This window comes from Thunnus thynnus, chromosome 13 (genome assembly GCF_963924715.1).
Source record: "Thunnus thynnus chromosome 13, fThuThy2.1, whole genome shotgun sequence".
Taxonomy (NCBI): domain Eukaryota; kingdom Metazoa; phylum Chordata; class Actinopteri; order Scombriformes; family Scombridae; genus Thunnus; species Thunnus thynnus.
Genome location: NC_089529.1, coordinates 4,423,529 through 4,443,532, shown reverse-complemented (window position 1 = coordinate 4,443,532; position 20,004 = coordinate 4,423,529). Strand labels below are relative to the sequence as shown.

The window sequence follows — 20,004 nt, the reverse complement described above, 5'->3', positions numbered from 1 at the left end:
ATCTTTATATTTTTATGTAAATTAGGAACTATATGACAATACGTAGCTTGTCTGTAGTGATAGATGAAGTGAAGATAGTTTAGATTGGGCGGAGTGATAAACCGCACAGTGAAGTGATGTATCAATAGTGATGTGTGTATTAGTCAGACATCAGTGTGTCCCTAAACTAACTGAGGTTACAGTATCTCCTACAGTTCCAGTTCCTGCCAGGTCAGAGATGGTCATCACTGCTAAACTGGATGGATCACTTAAAGGACTGGTACTTAATGGCTATGCAGGTGTGTTTGAACCATGCTACACTGACCAGTCATCTACTGGTTTTGCATGGACTGTGGCAACAGCTGAACAAACTTTTCATGCTAGAAAATTGTGTACATTTTAAAGTTAAATGCATCAATCTGGTGCACTTTCAGAGCAGAATTAAGAGACTAGACCTATGAAGAACTTTGTGCTCTTGTAAACAATTTAATCATAAACACATTGGTTGGTTATATTTGTCATGTCACCACCATTCATATCTATACTATTATAACTATTTTCTGACATTGTTTTGTGTTCACTACTTTCTGCTGAAAACAGGAGAACAAAAAATGAGAGCTGCAATGATTAATCGACTGACGGAATATCAATCGGCATCTATTTTGATGACCAAATAACTTCTTAAGGAAAAATGACATTACATTAGTGTGAAAAATGTTTCGGCTAGATGTTGATGAGCACTGATCTCATAATGTGGGGTTTGTTCCCAACAAGAAAGAACTTTTTAAAGAGTTATTTTTTAATTCATTTGCATTTGCTTTGCGTCGGGTCCTGCATCACTCTGTTGGGGTTCATTTCACAATAATAACCCACTCGCTGTACATTATCCCTTAAATATTTTTATATATTTGTATAATTTTTTACTTTATACTTTTAAGTTGTTTACGTTTATCTTATTTCATTTATCGTATTTCTTTAATTTTAAACTATGTGTTTTTATAGTCCACACCCTTCCTCTTCAGTCTGTAAAGTCTGGATTATGATTATTACAACTGCTGATGATATGAACATACCACTTGTTTAATCCAGATAAGAAGTGCTGCTTATGCTATTGTTGACATTGCACTGTTCTCTCATCTATGTTTCTGCAATCTCTGATTGCACATTAACGAGGCATCGGTTTCTTAATGTATCGGTCAGAGGCCTTGATATCATTCCCAAATCATAACATACATTGGCTTATCATAATAATCATAATTATTGTTGCTGTTCTTATTTAATCTGAACAATAATGTGTAGCACACTTGTCTCGCAAGCTTATTTAATTATAGCAGATGTATAGCTTTCATGAAGTCAGCTTATTATTATTTCAAAGTAGTCCACCTTTTGGTAAAAGGCCTCATGAGCTCTTTGAATGGCTTGTTATAGATCCATGACCACAAAACTTGCACAGGTTTAGTTATTGGTCAGAGCATTATTTATCTTAATAAAGCGCAGGAAACTGAAGATAGTCATAAATGAGATGGTAATGGTAAATGTTGCTTTGTCTAAAATTCACATTCACACTAACTCTGTGAATATGCATGTTACTTATCCAGTCACTTCATGCTAGTCTCCTCAGTTTATAACAAGCCTGTAAACTGGTGTTATATGGCAGGGATTGCCTAACACCACAGTTTGTTCTGCAGAATGGCCTTAATTTTTTTAATTTATTTGTCATTGTTAATGTTAGACAAGGTTCTGCACAATAGGAGACCATGAACAGTCATGTGTATGCATGTAGCCTATTAATTTATATTTTAGCCTACTATTAATCAAATATTAATGCATATTAAAAAATCTGTGTGCTGTACACGCACATTAACTACACATTGTGGCAACCTCTACATATCCCACTCCTATTGCCCCCACAGTTAAAAATATCTAGAACCGCCTCTGACCAAATTCTGTGCCTGCAAAAGTATTGACATTTCCATCAGGCTCAGCTGCACATTGTATTTAGTGCTGATTAGCAAATGTTAGAATGCTATCATGCTAACTAACATATTCAACATGGTAAACATTATACCTACTTAAATCTCAATAGGTATTACAGTATACGGTATTGTAGCTAAGCATTAGCATAATGTCATTATTAGCAGTTGTATCTCTATGTTTCTTGTGTAGTACTACGTATTTCCACATCTCTATGATGAAAAGTTACTCTACACTACTGCACTGCACTACTGACTGCTAGTAACTTTGTTCGTCATACATTATACGCTAAAAAACAAATGTCAGTCTTGTTGAGAAAATGCGCAAGCCACATCATGTCACTATCAGTACTTTATCTTTTGGTTTAGGAAAATAATAACAAAACATACTTAAAAATGTACTCAAACAACTTTTATTTGTTAATTCAAGGAGCCAATTTATTTTCACTCTTTCACAGCTTTTGCATGCATACATTCATATGTGTTGTCACAGTGGTGTTCAAATCTATGTAGACGTGCAATTATGAAAATGATAATGAGTTAATTATGCAGTGACAAATTAGTAACAGCAATGTTTTGAAAATGAATGACAAATAAATTACAATAAAGAATTGAATTAAATTTAAATAAGTAAAAAAAAAAAGCAATGGCTGGTACCACAAAAATGCAATTTCATTAAAATATTTTAAAAAAAAACATGTAAGGTGCCGTTTATGAGAAAGGGCATATATCCAGTATATACCCTTAAGTCTGTAACAATATAATTAGATATTATAGAATATATTCTTACAAGTTATGGACACTTTTTAACTCTGGTGCCTTCATTGTCATTCACAGTAGCTACACAAACAACTTCTGTTGTCATCTGGTCTAGAAGTTAGTGCAACGCAAGAAGTAGCTGTTTCTCAGCACACGGAACAACCTGCCACTCCCCATGCTGTACTCAAACATTTGGGGTCCACTGTAGAGATAAGTGAAACCTGGAGAACAGAGAATCAGTGTTAGTGTCTGTGTTTGATAAAGACTGGAAGGATTCACAGTAACTGTAAACATTCTCTCATTTCAATAGTCCTGATTTGGAAAACTCAGATCAGCCTTGAATGCTACTCACCTCTGTACTGGAGAGCTGCTGTCACCTTGCCGGTCATGCCAGAGAAGGTCTCATCAACACGTTTGGGGAATCCCTCGTCCATAGCCTGTTTGGTCTCATCATAACTACAGACACACAGACAAGAATTAGACCGATTCACTATTTGTACACCATCTTGTAAACCATTGTCACGTCTAAATCAGTCACCTGAATTGATTTCAGATCACGTCATTTGAACACACCTGTAGTAATCTCTGCCCACAAAGAACAGAGTCTTGCGAGAATCAACGTCATACATAGCAGCATCGATTTTCTCCACAGTTATGGGCAGACCAAAACTGGAAATTGTTTTAGGATAGCCAGGTACAAGGTCATAGCCACTGAAAGCCCACACTTTACGATCTGTAAGGAGATTCAAAGAAAATACTTTTTAGTAAACATGTAAGGGTTAATAATGTGCACTTGAAAATAGTGTCAGATTAGGAGTTTTAGGTAGATTAAGAGAACACATACCTTTAAAGAGTAGGACATCATCTGATTGTTTGCTCTCATAAGCAGCGTCGATGTTGACAGGGGCATTAGGCCAGAAGGTTGTGATGAGACTTTGCTGAGGTTTATTGCTCTGAGGGTAGCTACGCCAGAAGAAGCTGTGAATACACAAGAACACAAATGAGTTCATAAACCTGCTCTTGTGTGAAGAGAAAACACTCAGAATGGACTTCGGTACTCAGATATTTGAGCATTCTATGTCTGCGATACCTGTCTTTGAAGAAGTACATCTCTCCTCGCAGGGTGGCCACAGCGTCCAATACCATGGTAGAATCACAGGCATCAGGGGTGGTGGGAGGCGTAGGTCCAGGCTGAACTGGATCCTTATTTGGACCTGGAGGTTGAATAAAGTTAGAGTAATGTTATGTTCAGGAGTTCCTCAGAGATTTAGGCTGAGTGCTATTTGTGCAAACAGGCAGCTATGAATCGGTCAGTTAGTACTAACCATAGAGAGACTGGATGCCATTGACATCATCCCGGGGGAGAACAAAGGTGTCAGGGTTTCTGTATATATAGTTGGGGTACATGAGAGCACCAGGATCTGTAGAGTGAGACAAGCCCAGGGAGTGGCCAAACTCATGGGCAGCTACCATGAACAGGACGTATCCTACAGCAGAAAAGACAGAATTACAAGTCATATACAGATCCTCTCAATGAGGAGCATACAATATATCATGTATATGAAAATATACACTGAGTAGTAAAGAAGTAAAATCAGACACTATGCTGGGCATAAATAACTCACCAGAGTTTGAGCGGAAGGTGAAGGTCTCATCATCGTCAAAATGAGCATCTCCTCCAATGCCAGGGGCTGGGGCGAAGGCATGGGCAAGAGTGCCATCAGGGCCATCAAAGGGGTAAAAATCACCATGTGCTGTTAAAAGAAGCATATTTATGTCAGGTTTGGCAAACTGGATAGAATTACAAGCCATTACATGAATTACTGTTAAAAAATACAAATCAGAACTTCAAGACACAGAAACAGCATGTAGTTAAAGCCAAGAATCTTAATAACATCACAACTAATAAACTGAGCATAGAGAAAGTGTATAACTGGGACATACACTAGAAATGTTGTCTAGTACTCACATCGGCGGCCAAAGGAGATCATGATGTCAGCTATGCCGCTGTAGATTCTTGTGAATCTCAGAGGAGTGACTTTGGCCCAAACCTGCAGTGCTTTCTCCATGGAGTCATCTACCTCTGCCACAGACATGTCAGGTGTGTAGTTCTCAATCCTGTAAGACAGAAAAATATAGAATATACTTCAATAATTTATCACATGCAATGCCTAAAGTTAGTCTCTCACACATTCTCTCTTTAGATCATTCACCTGTACGTAAGACTGTTTTTCTGCCACTTGAGGTTATTTCCAAAGGTGGAGAAACGAGCAGAGTCCACATCTGGAACGCCACAGCGGGGCTTCTTCATCATCGCCATGGTGTCAGCATCCAGCCTCCCAGTGATCTGGAGACCAAAGAATCGCTGCATCTCAGTCAGCTTCTTGACCGCTGGGCTGATCCCCCGTCTGATAGTTGGACCGGTCTCCTCAGTTAGGTTGAAGAATTTCTTCAGGTAGCTCTGTGAGAGAAAATCAAAGTTACATACTTAACTATGCATCATCTGCAGAATATACTAATATACTCCATGCAGGAAGAAAAGATCTGTTAATATTTTAACAGCAGGGATCAAGCAGGTACTGTGGTGAAATTCTTCATGTGTCTATAACAACGTAACATCAGAATTCAGAGAACAAAGTTTTCAAATGCACAACTTAAGTACAACATAGTGAGAATACATGCATAAAAAGGCAAAGCAAGAACACCTACCTCTGCAAATTGCTCATCTTGAACAGCAACCTGTGATATTGGCACGCAGTGAACTGCGACTGCCAGGCTTAGTAGAATGCTGAGATTGATTGTCTTCATGTTTCCTCGTTGTAGGCAACTTGTGTTTCTGTGCTGGAGGCAGCTGTTATATAGGCTGTAGACTGGGTGTGTTGAGCAACCACCTTCTTGACTCAGTGACACAGGAAATATTCCTTTTATGGATAACAGAGGAAGTCAGGCTTTTGATTTTTTTGGCCAAAACTTTTCCTAAGTAAGTAAGACTTATTATGATGACAAAACACGTTTATGAGTGGTACCTGTAACAGAACATGCTTTGGAAGTTCCCACAGAATAAGAGATTAGATCAATCTCATGATTCTGCCACAAATGTACTAGTTTTAGTTTTAAAATAAATGTGTTTTATTTGTCAGTTTTAAGTTTTCCAACAGTTGTATGAAAACGATTGACTCTGTTCCTGCTTAGGGTATCTTTAAATACTTTTCACACACACAAAATTATATATAACCACATAAGATAAACATGTTGAAATTTTAAGCTGTATTTGGATCTGGATTCATCTGGATTTGCATAAAAATGCAATATTAAGAAACCCTTAACATGTCCAGTCTCCATCTGCAGAGGAAGATTGTGTGATATGATTGAAAACTCCAGAACAGCAACTAAATGGATCTTGAGGTGAAATTGATTTGTCAAACTTAAAAAACGTCTCTGAATGAATCTGCAAATCCAGATCTGCATGGTTCATTGTGTCATAGCCTAATTTTCCACCAAATGTCATTAAAGGGGACATGTTATTCACATTTACAGGTCTATTTTTTTTTTTATCTGGGGCTCTACTAAAATATCTTTGCATGATTTACAGTTCAAAAAACTCCTTTTTAACTTATACTGACCCTTTACACAGCCCCTCAGTTCAGCCTCTGTCTGGAACAGGCCGTTTTAGCTCCTGTCTCTTCAAGGCCCCTCTCCTGATGAGCCCACTCTGACCCTCAGCAGACTTCCACCGGCTCAGAAGGCTATGTCAATAAATCATGCAATAAACTGTTAGAAGCAGGATTTTACTTTCTTTTTCTTGTTCTTTACTTGAAATGTCAACTTCTCAAATCCATCCATACATGTTTGAGTCAAAATCTGATAATAGGTCACTTTTTAAATCAGTTAAATAGTTATTAATATAACAAAGAAATAACACCAAAAAAATATAAGCTCCTTGGCAGAGGTTGGTCATTACATTAAATTTTGGGTAAATACTGTATATACTGAAGCAAAATTTAACTGAATGATTTTTCATCTTTCATCTGTGCTTTGCTTCACTCTCAAACTCACATTCACATTCTGAGCCAATCAACCAGACTTTTTTTTTTTAACAATATGAAGGTACAGCAGTGCTTGCACCATTTGCATGTTTGAAAATGTATTGTACTTGATTTTCTTTAATCCATCTTCATATTTCTCCAAAACCAGTCTTTCATTAACAGTCTGACCCACAAACTCTGTGTTTCCCTGTGAGCAAACACAGACAGGCTGTGTCATGTTTCCCTCCACTTTAAATTCAAAGGTCTGACAGTTTAGGGAGTACTTGTACATGCCAGCGATTATTCATCATGCTGCACAATTTTAATCAGATACCGCATCACAAAATCCAAGCAGTCATATCGATTACATTTATTGACGTGAGTCACATACAGGAAAATGGCATTATCATCTTGTAACTTCCATTGATTTTAAAAAAGCACTAAAGTCAGTTAATCTATAACATATGAAATGCTGCTGTACCTGCATGGAGGGTTTTTCGTGTGATGGTGAAGCTGCATAGGTCAACTATAGGTAGTTATTTTCCACCCTGATATGTCTTTAATAATTTATTACCACTTTGAACATCAATGTTAATGGAAAGCTACAATTTGGTCACTGTTACCTAATATTGGACATTGACAGGAGAAGTAATGTCTTCTTGTGCAAAGTATTGTCTCAGGTTAATTGATCAACACCAGTGCATGCAAACAGAGTGAATGTGTTGCAATAAAAAAGAACATAGATTCTCTCTTTTTTTACTCTGGAGAAATATAACGTTACAATTTTGCCCTCAAAATATGTGAGAAGTAGATCACAGTTTCACAGAACACAAACATATCTAGCAACAACATTCAAATAAAATATCAGACAATTATAAAATCAAACACAACACAAAACATTTTAAAACAATGTACAAATACCATTATTACAACATTGTATTACACACTGAGGCAACACTTTTAACCACTTCCCTTGATTATTCATCAGTTCCCAAATTGGTATTTGCCACATTGTGGTTATTGCTGAATATACAGTTTTGTAACGCTTCGTGTATACACACACACACAGCAGATACACAGCATCTATTTCAGTTATCTGCCCTCCATCAGGATTTCATTGTTGTCCTTCTTGCATTCCAGCAAGTCGTTAGCAGGGCCAGTGGAGACGACACGTTTGGAGTTGGAGTCATATTTGTAGTGGACATTCCCCTTGAAGAAGTGCACAAATCCTGTTGGGAATCAAGAATAATTATTGTTAAATATAAAATGTATCAGGGTGTTCAATGTTTACCACGATAACACATTGAAGGTGCTATGAGTAGCGTTTTTTTTATATAATATCTGATTATCATTGGGGCCACTGAGGTTTCTGCATTTTAGGGAATGTTAACTTAAACTTGTTTTATCTTTTTCTTTTATTAACAGGGACTGATTTCTGTCATTCCTTTCACCATCTGTTATCACAAGTAATTGTGAGGATTTGCTTTGTGCACGAACACATCTAATAAATATGATCATGTTTTACAAGCATGCAGGTATGTTTTATCACCCTTGGCCTGTTTGTCTAGTTTTCCTTCCTAATTTAACCTTGATATTCTTTTTCTTTTCTGTACCATGATGCAGTCGAGTTGATGAAGAAAACCAGGTGATGTGAAATGCACTGTTGATATTTTTAAAACTTTAATTTAATGAAAGCTTTCTGTTATCATGTTGTGCACAGAACCTTTTTATATGACACCTTTTATGAAACTGCAGGTGGAAAAAGAAGTTGATGTAACTACCCTCATAGAAGACAGCTGCATCTATGGGATATGGGATCCCCGGCCACTGCTGCTTTATGAGTGTTGGTGATCCCTCCATCGTCTTCTGCTGCTCGTCATACCTAGATATTTCACACAAAGAAAACACGGTAGAACCTTGTCTCTATGTTTTCCTGCTGGCAGGATACAATAAAGGTGCACTTTTTGCGGAAAAATGGTTAACCACAGTGCCTGCTCTGTCTTTTGACATCAGCAAAGTCATCCTGATTACACACACAGAAGATTACAATTAGCCAAGGCAGTGACAACAAGCCATTCTGTTTTATACACACAGGAATTTTATATGGTGCTACTACAACAATACCTAAGGTCTGGTCTAGTCTAGTATGTATATTTCAAGAGAATTGGAACTATGGGTGTAGTGTAGTTAATGCATCATTAATTGGGCAAATATTTAGATGACAAACAAACTGGGTTATTGACATGATAAGACCTGCTAAATCAGAATATGACATGTCTTTCTCTTCCTTTCTTCTCAAAGTGTAACACTGATGATGATCTTTTTGGAAGAATATTAAAACAAATAAATTCAAAAGAAAGAATAATTCAACTTCACTAACTATGCAGATAATGTATGAACTGGTCTCTTAAAACATAGTTGATATAAATGAAGCATTTGACACCATTTTATAACTGCTGGACACTTATTTGATAGTTTTCAAGTTTCCACCACAACCTCCCTGTGTCTGCAGGGGGAGCCCTACCTGCTCTGTTCACTGCAGAGGAGGCTCATCCATACAGGCAGAGGAGGTTGCTCCTCTATTTTTGAGAGGCAAGAGGGAGATGATCAAAATATTAAAAAAAAAAAAAAAAAAAAAATAGAAAAAGAGTAATTGATTGAAATAAACCATGACCAGATCTCAGTACCATTTGTAAAATAATTTTTTCTCTTCTTTGGAAGAAATCCATTATTGAAATTCTCATTAAAATGCCTCAACAGCGACATGTCCAGGGCAGGCAAGATGGGCGAAGTGGGCAGTGTGTGCAAAGTGGTGGTGGGGGGCAGAGGAGGACGGGCTCCTGCTGGCCTCCATAGGGTTAGGGTGGTATCCCTTATATCAATTCAATGTACTTCATTTTTTTCATGCTAATCTGTTATTGGCCAAAACACGTAATATGACGTTCCATGAGAGAACATCCTCTCTAACCAATCAGTTACCAGAATAAAGTGATGACATTGTATTGGTGCTATGCCAGTTTCCGAATTTCATCTTTGATTCTCTACCACTGTATGCAGTGAAATGATAGATAGGCTAGATTCATACAGGAGCATATTAGAAAAGAAGCTATAACGTGCAAATTGCAAACTACTTTTTAACACATCATTAAATTGTTACATTTTATTTAGGCCTTTCAAACAGAATCCAAATGTCCCTTTCTTTAATCAAGCAGCAGATAGTTACTTGCGTTAGCCAACACAACAGTTAGCTTGTTGTAGCAGCCCTGAAGGACTGTTGTTAAGCTAACGGGAGAATGGATTTGGACTGGGGGGCGCAGCAGCGGCAGGACACCGCCGGAGAGGGGATGGAGGGCCCCGCTCTGCTTGCGCAGCTTTGAGCCTCACTGCCTCAGCTGTGGAGGGACACATGGAGGGATTGCGGTGGTGTGCTGCTGCTCTCAAGTTAACTCCTCTCAACAGTAGAATGTTAACAACATAATTTAAATGAAACAACCGGGAGAGTTAGCTTGTTTGTCATTGTTGCTAATAATATCAAACTGTTTGACCCACAGAGAAAAAGTTCTGTTAGCAAACAACAGCCACAAATGCAGCGGGATATTATGACTCCATGAAAGAAAGAAGAAGACATCAGAAATCGTGAGTCAGATATACCTCTCTCTGTGGTTATTGTGTGAATTTATTTCCTTAACAAGAAAGCAGCGGAGATCATATAATGTGCTGTAAGTAGTTTTCCTGGACAATTAATGTCATATAATGTGCTGTAAGTAGTTTTCCTGGACAATTAAGCTGTTGAAGAGTCACAGTGAGTTGTCTGGACTCACATGGAAACAGCCTGATTCATTTGAAATTGATCCTTATTGTAATTAAGTGGTTGAGTCACCTGTTGATATTGTGTGATTTGTGAATGAGTGTTCAGGAGGTCTGGCTGCTTGCTTGTAAGAATGTCTTCATTCTTAGTTTTTAAGCTGACCTGTATATTGAGTAATAAGCTTAAAGTAACTAGAATTATGACTTTTTAAATACTAAAAGTAACTAGAATAATAACAGTGTTAACATGTCAGCTTTGTAGGCTATTTTTTGTATGTCGTGTATATAGATACATATACAAGAGTGTGTAAGTCATGTATTTGATACATACATTAATACTTTTTGATGTGAAACTACACTTTTAGATCTGTGAATGTTTTTAGTGTTCAGTCTTTCTAGTGTTTAGCACTGATCTGTTCCTGTATCACATTATAAGCTTTGTGGTACTTAATTTCTGTATACTAAGAAAATACATAGGAAACACGTCTAAGTCATTTGATATGTTGTCTGTTTTTGATGAGAACATAAATCTGTTGTCACAATAGAATAATACTATAAATTTGAAGTTAACATTGTTTAACTTTGTTGGTAAAATGACACATTCTGAACCACTGCACGGCTAAAATGAGCACTTCTTTGTTTAGAAACAATAAGTGCTAAATGCCTTAAAAGAAGCAGCCTTTTCACCACTCAGGGGTTTTTGTTTTTGAAAGCAAATAGTTTTATTGGCATATAAAACATATCTGGGGATTTGGATAGATAGTAATTTTACTTTTAAACAAGTGGAACAATTAGAGCATGTTTCTTTCATGAAGACAGGAAAACCATTGTGCAGTTGACAATCATGTCTACACGTGGCTATGTGGCTACTCTGACATGCTGCTCATTCCACATTAATGCAAGTTGATGAAATCAACCAACACGGCCCTGCATTTCATTACAGAGGATAAATATTGTACCCATGACCCATCCATTGCTTAGATTTAGATGAAAATCTCTATACCACTCTTATATGTGCCCATTCAAGCTAAAGCTACAGCCAGCAGGTGCTAAGCTTTGGCTTAGTATAAAGACAGGAATCAGAGGGAAACAGGTGTGGGAAACAGTAGGACCTTAAATACCTCCAACACTCGTGGCCAGTGAAGAACACAGTATAGTGGTCATTGGTGAAGTGAAGAGCAGCATCTATAGATTTTATTCTGGAGGGGAAGCCCAGGTCCCAGATGTTTCTTGGATAACCTTCCTCGAGATTTAACTGCCTCAGCATCCAGTACTGATGACCTGCAACAAAAACGCTATATTCTTATATTTACAGATGTGTTTCATATACACTATCCATTCATGTATACCTGCTTTTTTCAAAGGTCAGTGAAAGTACATACACTGCACTGCTCATGATGCTCTTTTAGGATATTACTTAGTATTACCCTTGAAAAACAGAAGAAAATTCCTCCCTGAATTCTCATAGACAGCATCCAAGGAGTAAGGTACACTGTCAGACCACAGACTGCTAATCAGAGTGATTTTCGTCTCCTCAAACTGATGATGTTTACGCCACATAAATCTGAAAAGGCATGAGAAAGTTATCTTAAACACCATTTCAATTATTGTTTTATCAAGAATCCTTGAACCAAGAAGACAACAGGTGAGAAGCATATTTGTCTGTCACCCTTCATGATGTAGAATTTTAGAGACAGTTTACATACCGGTCTTTGAAAAACAGGATCTCCTGCTGTAATTGTGTTACAGCATCAAAAGACAGATCTGGGTCACATTTGTCAGGTGTTCTTGGAGGAGGGTTTTTTGAGGATAGTTCAGCAAAATTCGAACCAATACCTGCAGCCAACAGAAGTAATCGGCTTAAGTGCACTTTTAACAGGTTCATTTAGGCCCTGTCCTTTTAATTGTACCCAATTCAGCATTTTATTTTCAAATAAAGTCAAATAAAAATGTTTAGCTTTTAGTTTTGTGTTTTTTCCCAAACCACTGCTGTGTTGAATTACTAAGGCCTCACCATGCATATATACGTAAATATTTTATTGGCAAAACTATCCAATATACATGTACATATTTAATTAAAAAAGGGAATATACTGTACTGTTGGGCTGAGGGCAAAACAAAAGTAAAGATGAATGAGTCCATCTGAACTTACCATACAAGTGTTGGATGTCTTTGACATCACGGAAGGAAAGCTGAGGCTCATAATTGGGGGCAAAGTTGTATGATGGGTACATGATAGCTCCGGGATCAGACGAGTGGGACAGGCCAAGTGCATGGCCGAATTCATGGACTGCCACGGCAAATAGGTTGAAACCTGGAGCAGAAACCAGTCTTATGAGGGTTTCACTGCACATAAAGGTTGTTAAGATGCATAAAACAGTTTTCATCAATGGTATAAAGAAAAAAAGACTTCAGTATGTAGAAATCATGCCAACTGTCAGGTCTGTGATGCTGCTATACAACTTGGTGTTAGTCTTTGGTTACTTCAGGTGTAGTTACTTTCCAGTTCACATTACCAAACAAAATGAGATATATAGTACGCCAAATTTTTACATTCATTTTGTAATACATAAGTATTCAAATCAAGTTAAAGAAAGACATTTTATGAAATATGCTTATTTGTTTTCTTGTCGAAAGTTAAACTAGAGGACCAATACTATCAGACCTGCCAACACTTCTGGTTTTCCCTGGTTTCTCCTGCATTTCAAGGTCATTTGCCAGTGCCCTCCCATTTTGTTGTTTGTCCTGGGAAACTCCTGTAATTTGCATGGGCCTCAAACTTTATTATTGTCATACATGAATCCCTAAGTTTTGTATGTTTGTCTGAAATTACCCAAGTTGCCAGATTGGGGAGCAGGGTGAAGCCAGCCTACATAACTCCCTGTAAAACCACAACTGTTGTTTTTACTGTCTGGATATTGTATGGTTTACACAAACAAAATATGGCAAGTTTATTAGTGAGCTTTAGGGGCAGCTACAGGCTTGTTTGGTGGCTGGCTGTAGTTTTATATTTTTATGGACAGACAGAAGTGGTCGTATCTATCTTCTCATCAAACACTTGGCAAGAAATTGAGTAAGGCTTTTCCCCGAATTCTCTATCTATTCCTATAAGTCAACAAAATCCCACTGTAAGTGTAAGTGATTTCTAACACAAGTACCAGTAGAATTAAAGCTCCAGTCTTCATCAGCATCAAAGTGTACGTCTCCACCAATACCAAACCCAGGCATAAAGGCGTGAGCCAGGATTCCTTTTTTGCCATCAAAGGGTGAGCCGTCCTTATGGTCTGCAACAAACAATGTCCAATGTCCATTATAGTCAGTAAATGCCTCATGAATGTTTTGTGTCATGATCACTGCAATGCAACTCAACTAAGCAGATCTGGGGCCTGTACTATAAAGCAAGTTCAACATACCCAGGATAAATTTTCGTTAGCTGGCTTCACTGAGCCTAACATTGGCTGTCCAGATAACTAGTACTATGAAGTTGGCTATCAACCAGCTCGGTCAACTCTGGGTTTTCCAGCTATGAGTGTGTTCATGTGAAAGAAGGGGGGTTGTTAATTACGAGCAACATCATCAGAACCATGAATGAAGTACTTCATATGATATGTGATGAAGCAATGATACAAAATACCTGTGGAAAACTTCTGTTTTAGGGACAGCAAATAATCATATTCAGCGAAGTGAAATGTAAACAATAGTCTGTAATCATAAAACAGAGTAAGAAGTTCTAGAAACTCTGGAAATAATTTCCACATATACATGCATACATCTGAATATGTCACATAAAAAAACTTACATGTACAGTAAAAAGTAATGTCAGACTGTTTCTGCTACTGGAGCAAAGAATCGAAAAGTAGTTAATGACTGATGAGGTCTATCTGACCAAAATGTTGCATTTATAATCATGAGAGATGGTTAACAGAGTGGATTATTTTTCTAATAAAAGACAAGCTTTCGTTTTTATTTCCAGGTATCATGACACAGTTGTCTCATGTTATTCTGAGCTGCAATGATGGAATCAGAGTGTAAAATCATCCACTCTGCCAGCTGTCACTCCGGGGATAAAATCAACTTTGCATAATTAAAATGCAGCTAAAATCATCATTAGTGTCATAAACAATCTCTCTGTTTGTCAGAAGCTCTGTTATCATGGCGATGTACAACGGTAAGAAGTGAACCACTGTCGTAACCCTGAAAACCCAGAGTTAAACCTGAAGTTACCTCACTAACCCTAAATCCTGCTTCATAGTACAGGCCTGTGGTCTCTTTAGAGCTCACCGCCACTGTGGAAGGAGATGACAATGTCAGCCTCTTTCCTGCTCCGCTTGCGAAATTGTAACGGCGTAACGTTGGACCAGAGCTTCCATGCTGCCTTGAAGAGTTTGTGGATCTGTGAGGCCGGGATGGTGAGGTTATAGCCGGCAATCCTGAGGAGCAAAGGTAGAATTGCATTTCTTAATTTTAGTGAACTTTTCTAATATTACAGCATCTAATGCTTTATGTCTTCCACAGAAAGGAGAGCAGATGCATCTCTTTTTAATCAATTTTTAGTCTCTTTTCACTTCAGTCACTTCCTTTGCAAAGTGGTGAACTTTCATTGACCATATCTTATGCCTGAAGTCAATTTAATCAAATGGAATGAATTGAGATTATTTCAATCATCATTTAGGCTGGGATGTGCTTGCTTTTCAGTAAAAGTCACATCAGTGTTGCACAGGTTTCTGATCAGCTCTAACCTGTAACTGATGTTGTGCTTCTTCCAGCGCATGGTGTCTCCAAATCGTTCAACGTCTGACAGACCACAGCGCGGCCTCTTCATAACTTCCAGAGTCTCTTTGGTGAGCTCTCCACTCTGAGGCAAACCAAAGAAGCGCTGCATCTCCTGGACCTTATCACAGAATCCAGTCGTCCAATCAGCATCAATACTATTGTCTGCGGTCCTCTTTCGTCTATCTGGCTTGGGCTGGTAGCCATAGAAATGCTTTAGATATTCCTGAAAGCAGATAATTCAGTCAATATGCAAATTGGTAGATATTACAAAAACCTCATGAATGTATGCTGAGATGATGTATACCATTCAGACACAAAACACTCTTTCTGTGCCCACAGGGTTTGACAATCTGTCTTCTAAGCAGATAAAAATGATCACAAGTTGACACAAGCAGCTTGAAAACAATTTGCTGGGGGTATAAATTCTTTGATTTTTCATCCACAAAGTCACGCAAGCTGAGGAGTAACATGAATGTTCTGCCACTCATGAAATGACTACAGTCTTTACAGTAAACATTCCAAACATTTTCTCGAACCTTTAATAATAGTACAGTGCAGGGCCATTGCTGCTCTCATGTAATTGTAGGTGTCAACAACAGCCACAAGACCTGTAGGTGCACTAAAGCCCTATAAGACTTTGTATAGCTCTCTCTCTCTCTCTCTCTCTCTCACTATATATATATATATATATATATATATATATATATATACTGATATATATACTGATATGTTACTCAGTTAAAATATCTAAACTATTTGGTAACACTTTGCTTTAAGTCCCCCTATTTAGCATTTATAAATAGTATTTAAGCATTTAATAAAATGTTTACAACAAACTATGATATAGTTATAAGCAGGTATAAGGACATTTGTAAGTGTTTATTCATGTACAGTGTTTGTTAATAATTACAACTTTTGTTAATAATTATAACTTTTTCTTGTAAGTGCTCACAACCACATTATAGTGTGTTATGAACCATTTATGAAATGCTTATATATTGCTCATAAATGCTAAATAGGGGGACTTTCGTTAAATGAAGTATATAAAAACATGAAATCAAATCATGCAGAAGATATGATTGCTCACTATTAAAACCCACCTTTTAACTTTTTTAACTGATTATTTTGTTACCTTGAGAAATCAAACTTTGTGTGATATCAATTATTTAAGCCATTGACACCAAGTTAAATATGGAAAATGTCTTTAGTTTGATCACAAACTGTTGTAATGATCTTACATTCCAAGATTAAGATCATTCCAACCTCAAGCTGACACTGAAAGGATTGATAGTCATAAAATGTGTTTCACCTGGCAAATCTGTAACAAACAGCACCTCTATGTGTGACTGCGGTAATTCTCATAGTTTGACTGCTGTTATCTCCTGATTTTAATTATGATACCTTAAGATAATGCTGTTTTTGTAGACTTCTAGTCTAGTCAGACTGATAGTGGAGCCAAGTGGAGCTCATAAAGGGCTATTCTCAATGCATCAGATTTTACTTCAGTTTAGGTTTCCCGGGGGGTAGAAATTGTGGAAATTCATTAGTTAGTTTATGAAGTTATAATGTCAAGACTTTTATCATTATTAGAAATCAAATTTGTATATTATAAACCAACTATTATAAACCTGTAATTATAAAATAAAATGAAAAACCAGATTAATTAGGGTGTACACAGCATATGGGCTAAGACAAGTGCAATGGTGAGAGATATATTTATCAAGATACATTTCAATAAATAAGCAATATGCTGTTCTTCATATATTTGCTGATTTGCACCTGATTTTGACTCCACACTGATGAAAAAGAGGTGCTATTGTATGTGTTTTGACCTGCTCTCACAAAACACTGTGGTTACTTAAACTGAAAAGTTATTAACATTAACTATTTCATGGCAGTTTCTTAGATTGTTGCTGTCATCTTATTTAATATAATGAATGATTTTTTTTGTAATGTAGTGGGAGAAAAAATGATTGTCGTTAGGAAAAAATGCCAAGATAAAAGAAAATCAGTACAGTACATGTCACAAAAGAAAAAAAAATAGTTCACTTGGGATTATCTCTCACAATATTCTTATTGTTATACTTGCATAAACAGTTCTACAAAAAAAATTATGTTGCCATGAATTTGTAAGTGTAGTGTATTGACAAACTGGAAAATGATATCAGGAGCCATCACCTGTATTTTACTAGTACTAACAGAATACAGATCCTATCAGTGGGTCTAAATTTAGGTAATTTAAAAAGCTTTTAGGGAAATGCAGCACTTATCAGAACTACCATAATTGAGTGTTCAGGTCGACATAGTGGGGCTATAAATCTGTTCAGAGTAAATCTCTCATAAATAAAACAACATGTCCCATTCAGAAACCAGTAAAGCAAGCTCTCTTTTATACTTTCTCACAAGTTGCATGTATAAACTGATAAATACCTCTGCAAACTCCCAGTCAGCTTCAGATGGTCCAGCATGGGGCTGTGTAGGCAGGACTGGGTTCCAGAGAGGCAAGCTCATAACAAGAGTCTTGCTGGGCATCATAACAGTCAGAAGACTCAACCAGAGCATCTTCATGTTTGACATGCAGGAGTCCCACTAAGTCAGTTTGTCTTTGAGATGTGCAGCTGCTGATACACAGGGCTATATGCAAAACTGCAGCGGGGACCACCTGTTAATTATGTGTGAGTGCTCCTGTCCCAACAAGAACAGCGAGGTGGCTTGGCGCGTAACAGGGTCTTATTTAATGTCTCTTCAAAGAAACACTAGCCTCCTTATTTATAAAGCCTCAGAGTGGGAAATCAGTACAATCTGGTTCAAAATTCTGAGAAACATGTTCAATCTTCCTTTTAGATTTATTTTATCAACATTCCTAATCTATTATAAAGAACCCCTATCCCCCAGGGTGAACAATGACAACAATCCTAGTATGCACATATTCTAGGAAGTTTGATATAAAAATAAAAACAAGCCTACCAAGAGGTCAAACTCAAAATTCGCTTGAAAGATTGTATCAGGGATAATCTTGGAATCTACATAACTGCGTCTGCTCTCATTTCACACTTGAAAACATATTAATTCAGATTTACTGACGGACCTCCCACGGTTTCTTTAATTGCACCTCAAAGTTCAACAGTTTCCTCAGCATTATGTAAGATTAAAGACAGATTCAACACATGTTGATTAGGCCTGTATGATCGTTGATGTTGCAGTGCCAAAGCATCTCATAAATTATTATGAAAACCAGCTTGTCTGTAGGCCATTTAATGCTATTTCATTTAATTTCATTTTTTATTTGTTTAAGTAAAATATAGTTATGAATACATGTCGCATGTTGGATTTGCATATTTTGAGTGCTATGGAATATTACAGTGTCATTTTATGGTGGTGGATAATTGAGGGGTTAAAAACTTAGATAGGCATCCTGGGTTATAGCCCACTGACATACAGTACATTAATTATAATCTTTGCTGAACTCTTGGCTGATTTATTGTGCTGTATCCTTTCTTTCTTTCTTAGCTAATGACCCTGCTAAATGAAGAAACTCAAATTAAACAATAATGATAAAGATAATAAATCAATTATAGTCGAGCACTGATGTGGTTTGAAGTGTAGAAACATTTAAAGTATAAATGATGATCAGAAAGACGATAAGGAGACAAAATAGCAAAAGCCAGCAACTGTGATGCTGTCAGAGATGTTGATCATGCTGAAGGACCTCTTAAGATGAAGGTGTGGTGCAAAGGTCGAGACTGCATATCCTCATTAACTTAAATCTTCAGTCATTTTCTGAAAGAACTGAAATTGATAAGATAAAAAATAATGAAACTTGTTAAAAAAGATAATGAGTTAACAGTCAGTGGTAAAACATAGCATGAGTTGTGGCAATTGCTACCCACAAGTCCAGAATGTTACAAACTTAGACAGAGCTGTCTGCTTCACACACTGATTAATGATGTAATAGATGTAAGATATAGACAGGTAATTGCACAAAATGTAATGTCATACTATGAGCAGAATGCAGTGCTCAGTGTTATATTGTTGCAATCCATCTCTGGAAAGCTACAGCACTTTTAAAGAGAGGCTTCGTATTTATAATTCTGAAATAAATAAGGCTAGACAAACTTTTCTCCAAACAGCATTGACAGGAATATCAACCATTCTCATTATTCACCACTGTTGAGAAGCTAAGTAATTCCCACAGTAATACAGTAAGCCCCTGACTTCTTATTTCTCAGTAAATGTAATGAGTTAGTTGAGTGAGTGATTTAAAATATCAGACCAGTGCTGCAACCATGCAAAATAATTTGGCTACATCATCAACATTTACTGCTATCACTGCTAAAGGTGCTAAATGACATACGTCTAAATACTCATGGTAAAATATCAATTTTGGTGCTGCTTAACCTCAGTGCAGCCTTTGATACTGTTGAACATAAAATACATTGGGGACATGCGGAGTCTCTCAGGGTTCAATTCTGGGTCCTCTATTATTCAACCCTTACAAGCTCCCTCTAGGTCAAATCATACATGACAATAACATTGCTTATCACAGCCACACAGACAACACTCAGATTTACATAACTCTCTCACCAGGTGATTATGGTCTCATAGACTTGCTCCGTCAATGCTCAGAGCTAGTAAATAGCTTAATGCAATTAAAGTTTGTTCAATTAAATAAATACAAGTCAGAAATC

General features: G+C 37.1%; 2 protein-coding genes across 2 annotated transcripts; both read right to left on the bottom strand.

Annotated features, from left to right (window-relative positions):
• Positions 1–2,349: 2,349 nt before the first annotated feature.
• Positions 2,350–5,551, bottom strand: LOC137195196 (collagenase 3-like). The gene is made up of 10 exons (XM_067607367.1): positions 5,421–5,551; positions 4,925–5,172; positions 4,681–4,829; positions 4,337–4,465; positions 4,037–4,198; positions 3,802–3,925; positions 3,556–3,689; positions 3,285–3,444; positions 3,064–3,167; positions 2,350–2,932 (listed from the first exon to the last, which is right to left on the bottom strand). Exons 1-10 carry the CDS (start codon positions 5,517–5,519, stop codon positions 2,823–2,825), a joined length of 1,419 nt encoding a protein of 472 aa, XP_067463468.1. The 5' UTR covers positions 5,520–5,551; the 3' UTR covers positions 2,350–2,822.
• A 1,497-nt stretch (positions 5,552–7,048) lies between these two features.
• LOC137195201 (matrix metalloproteinase-18) lies at positions 7,049–19,688 on the bottom strand. Its single transcript, XM_067607371.1, has 11 exons — positions 17,747–19,688; positions 15,283–15,539; positions 14,825–14,973; positions 14,040–14,042; positions 13,702–13,827; positions 12,696–12,857; positions 12,250–12,379; positions 11,971–12,107; positions 11,665–11,824; positions 8,518–8,618; positions 7,049–7,965 (listed from the first exon to the last, which is right to left on the bottom strand). Exons 1-11 carry the CDS (start codon positions 17,891–17,893, stop codon positions 7,829–7,831), a joined length of 1,509 nt encoding a protein of 502 aa, XP_067463472.1. The 5' UTR covers positions 17,894–19,688; the 3' UTR covers positions 7,049–7,828.
• Positions 19,689–20,004: the final 316 nt, after the last annotated feature.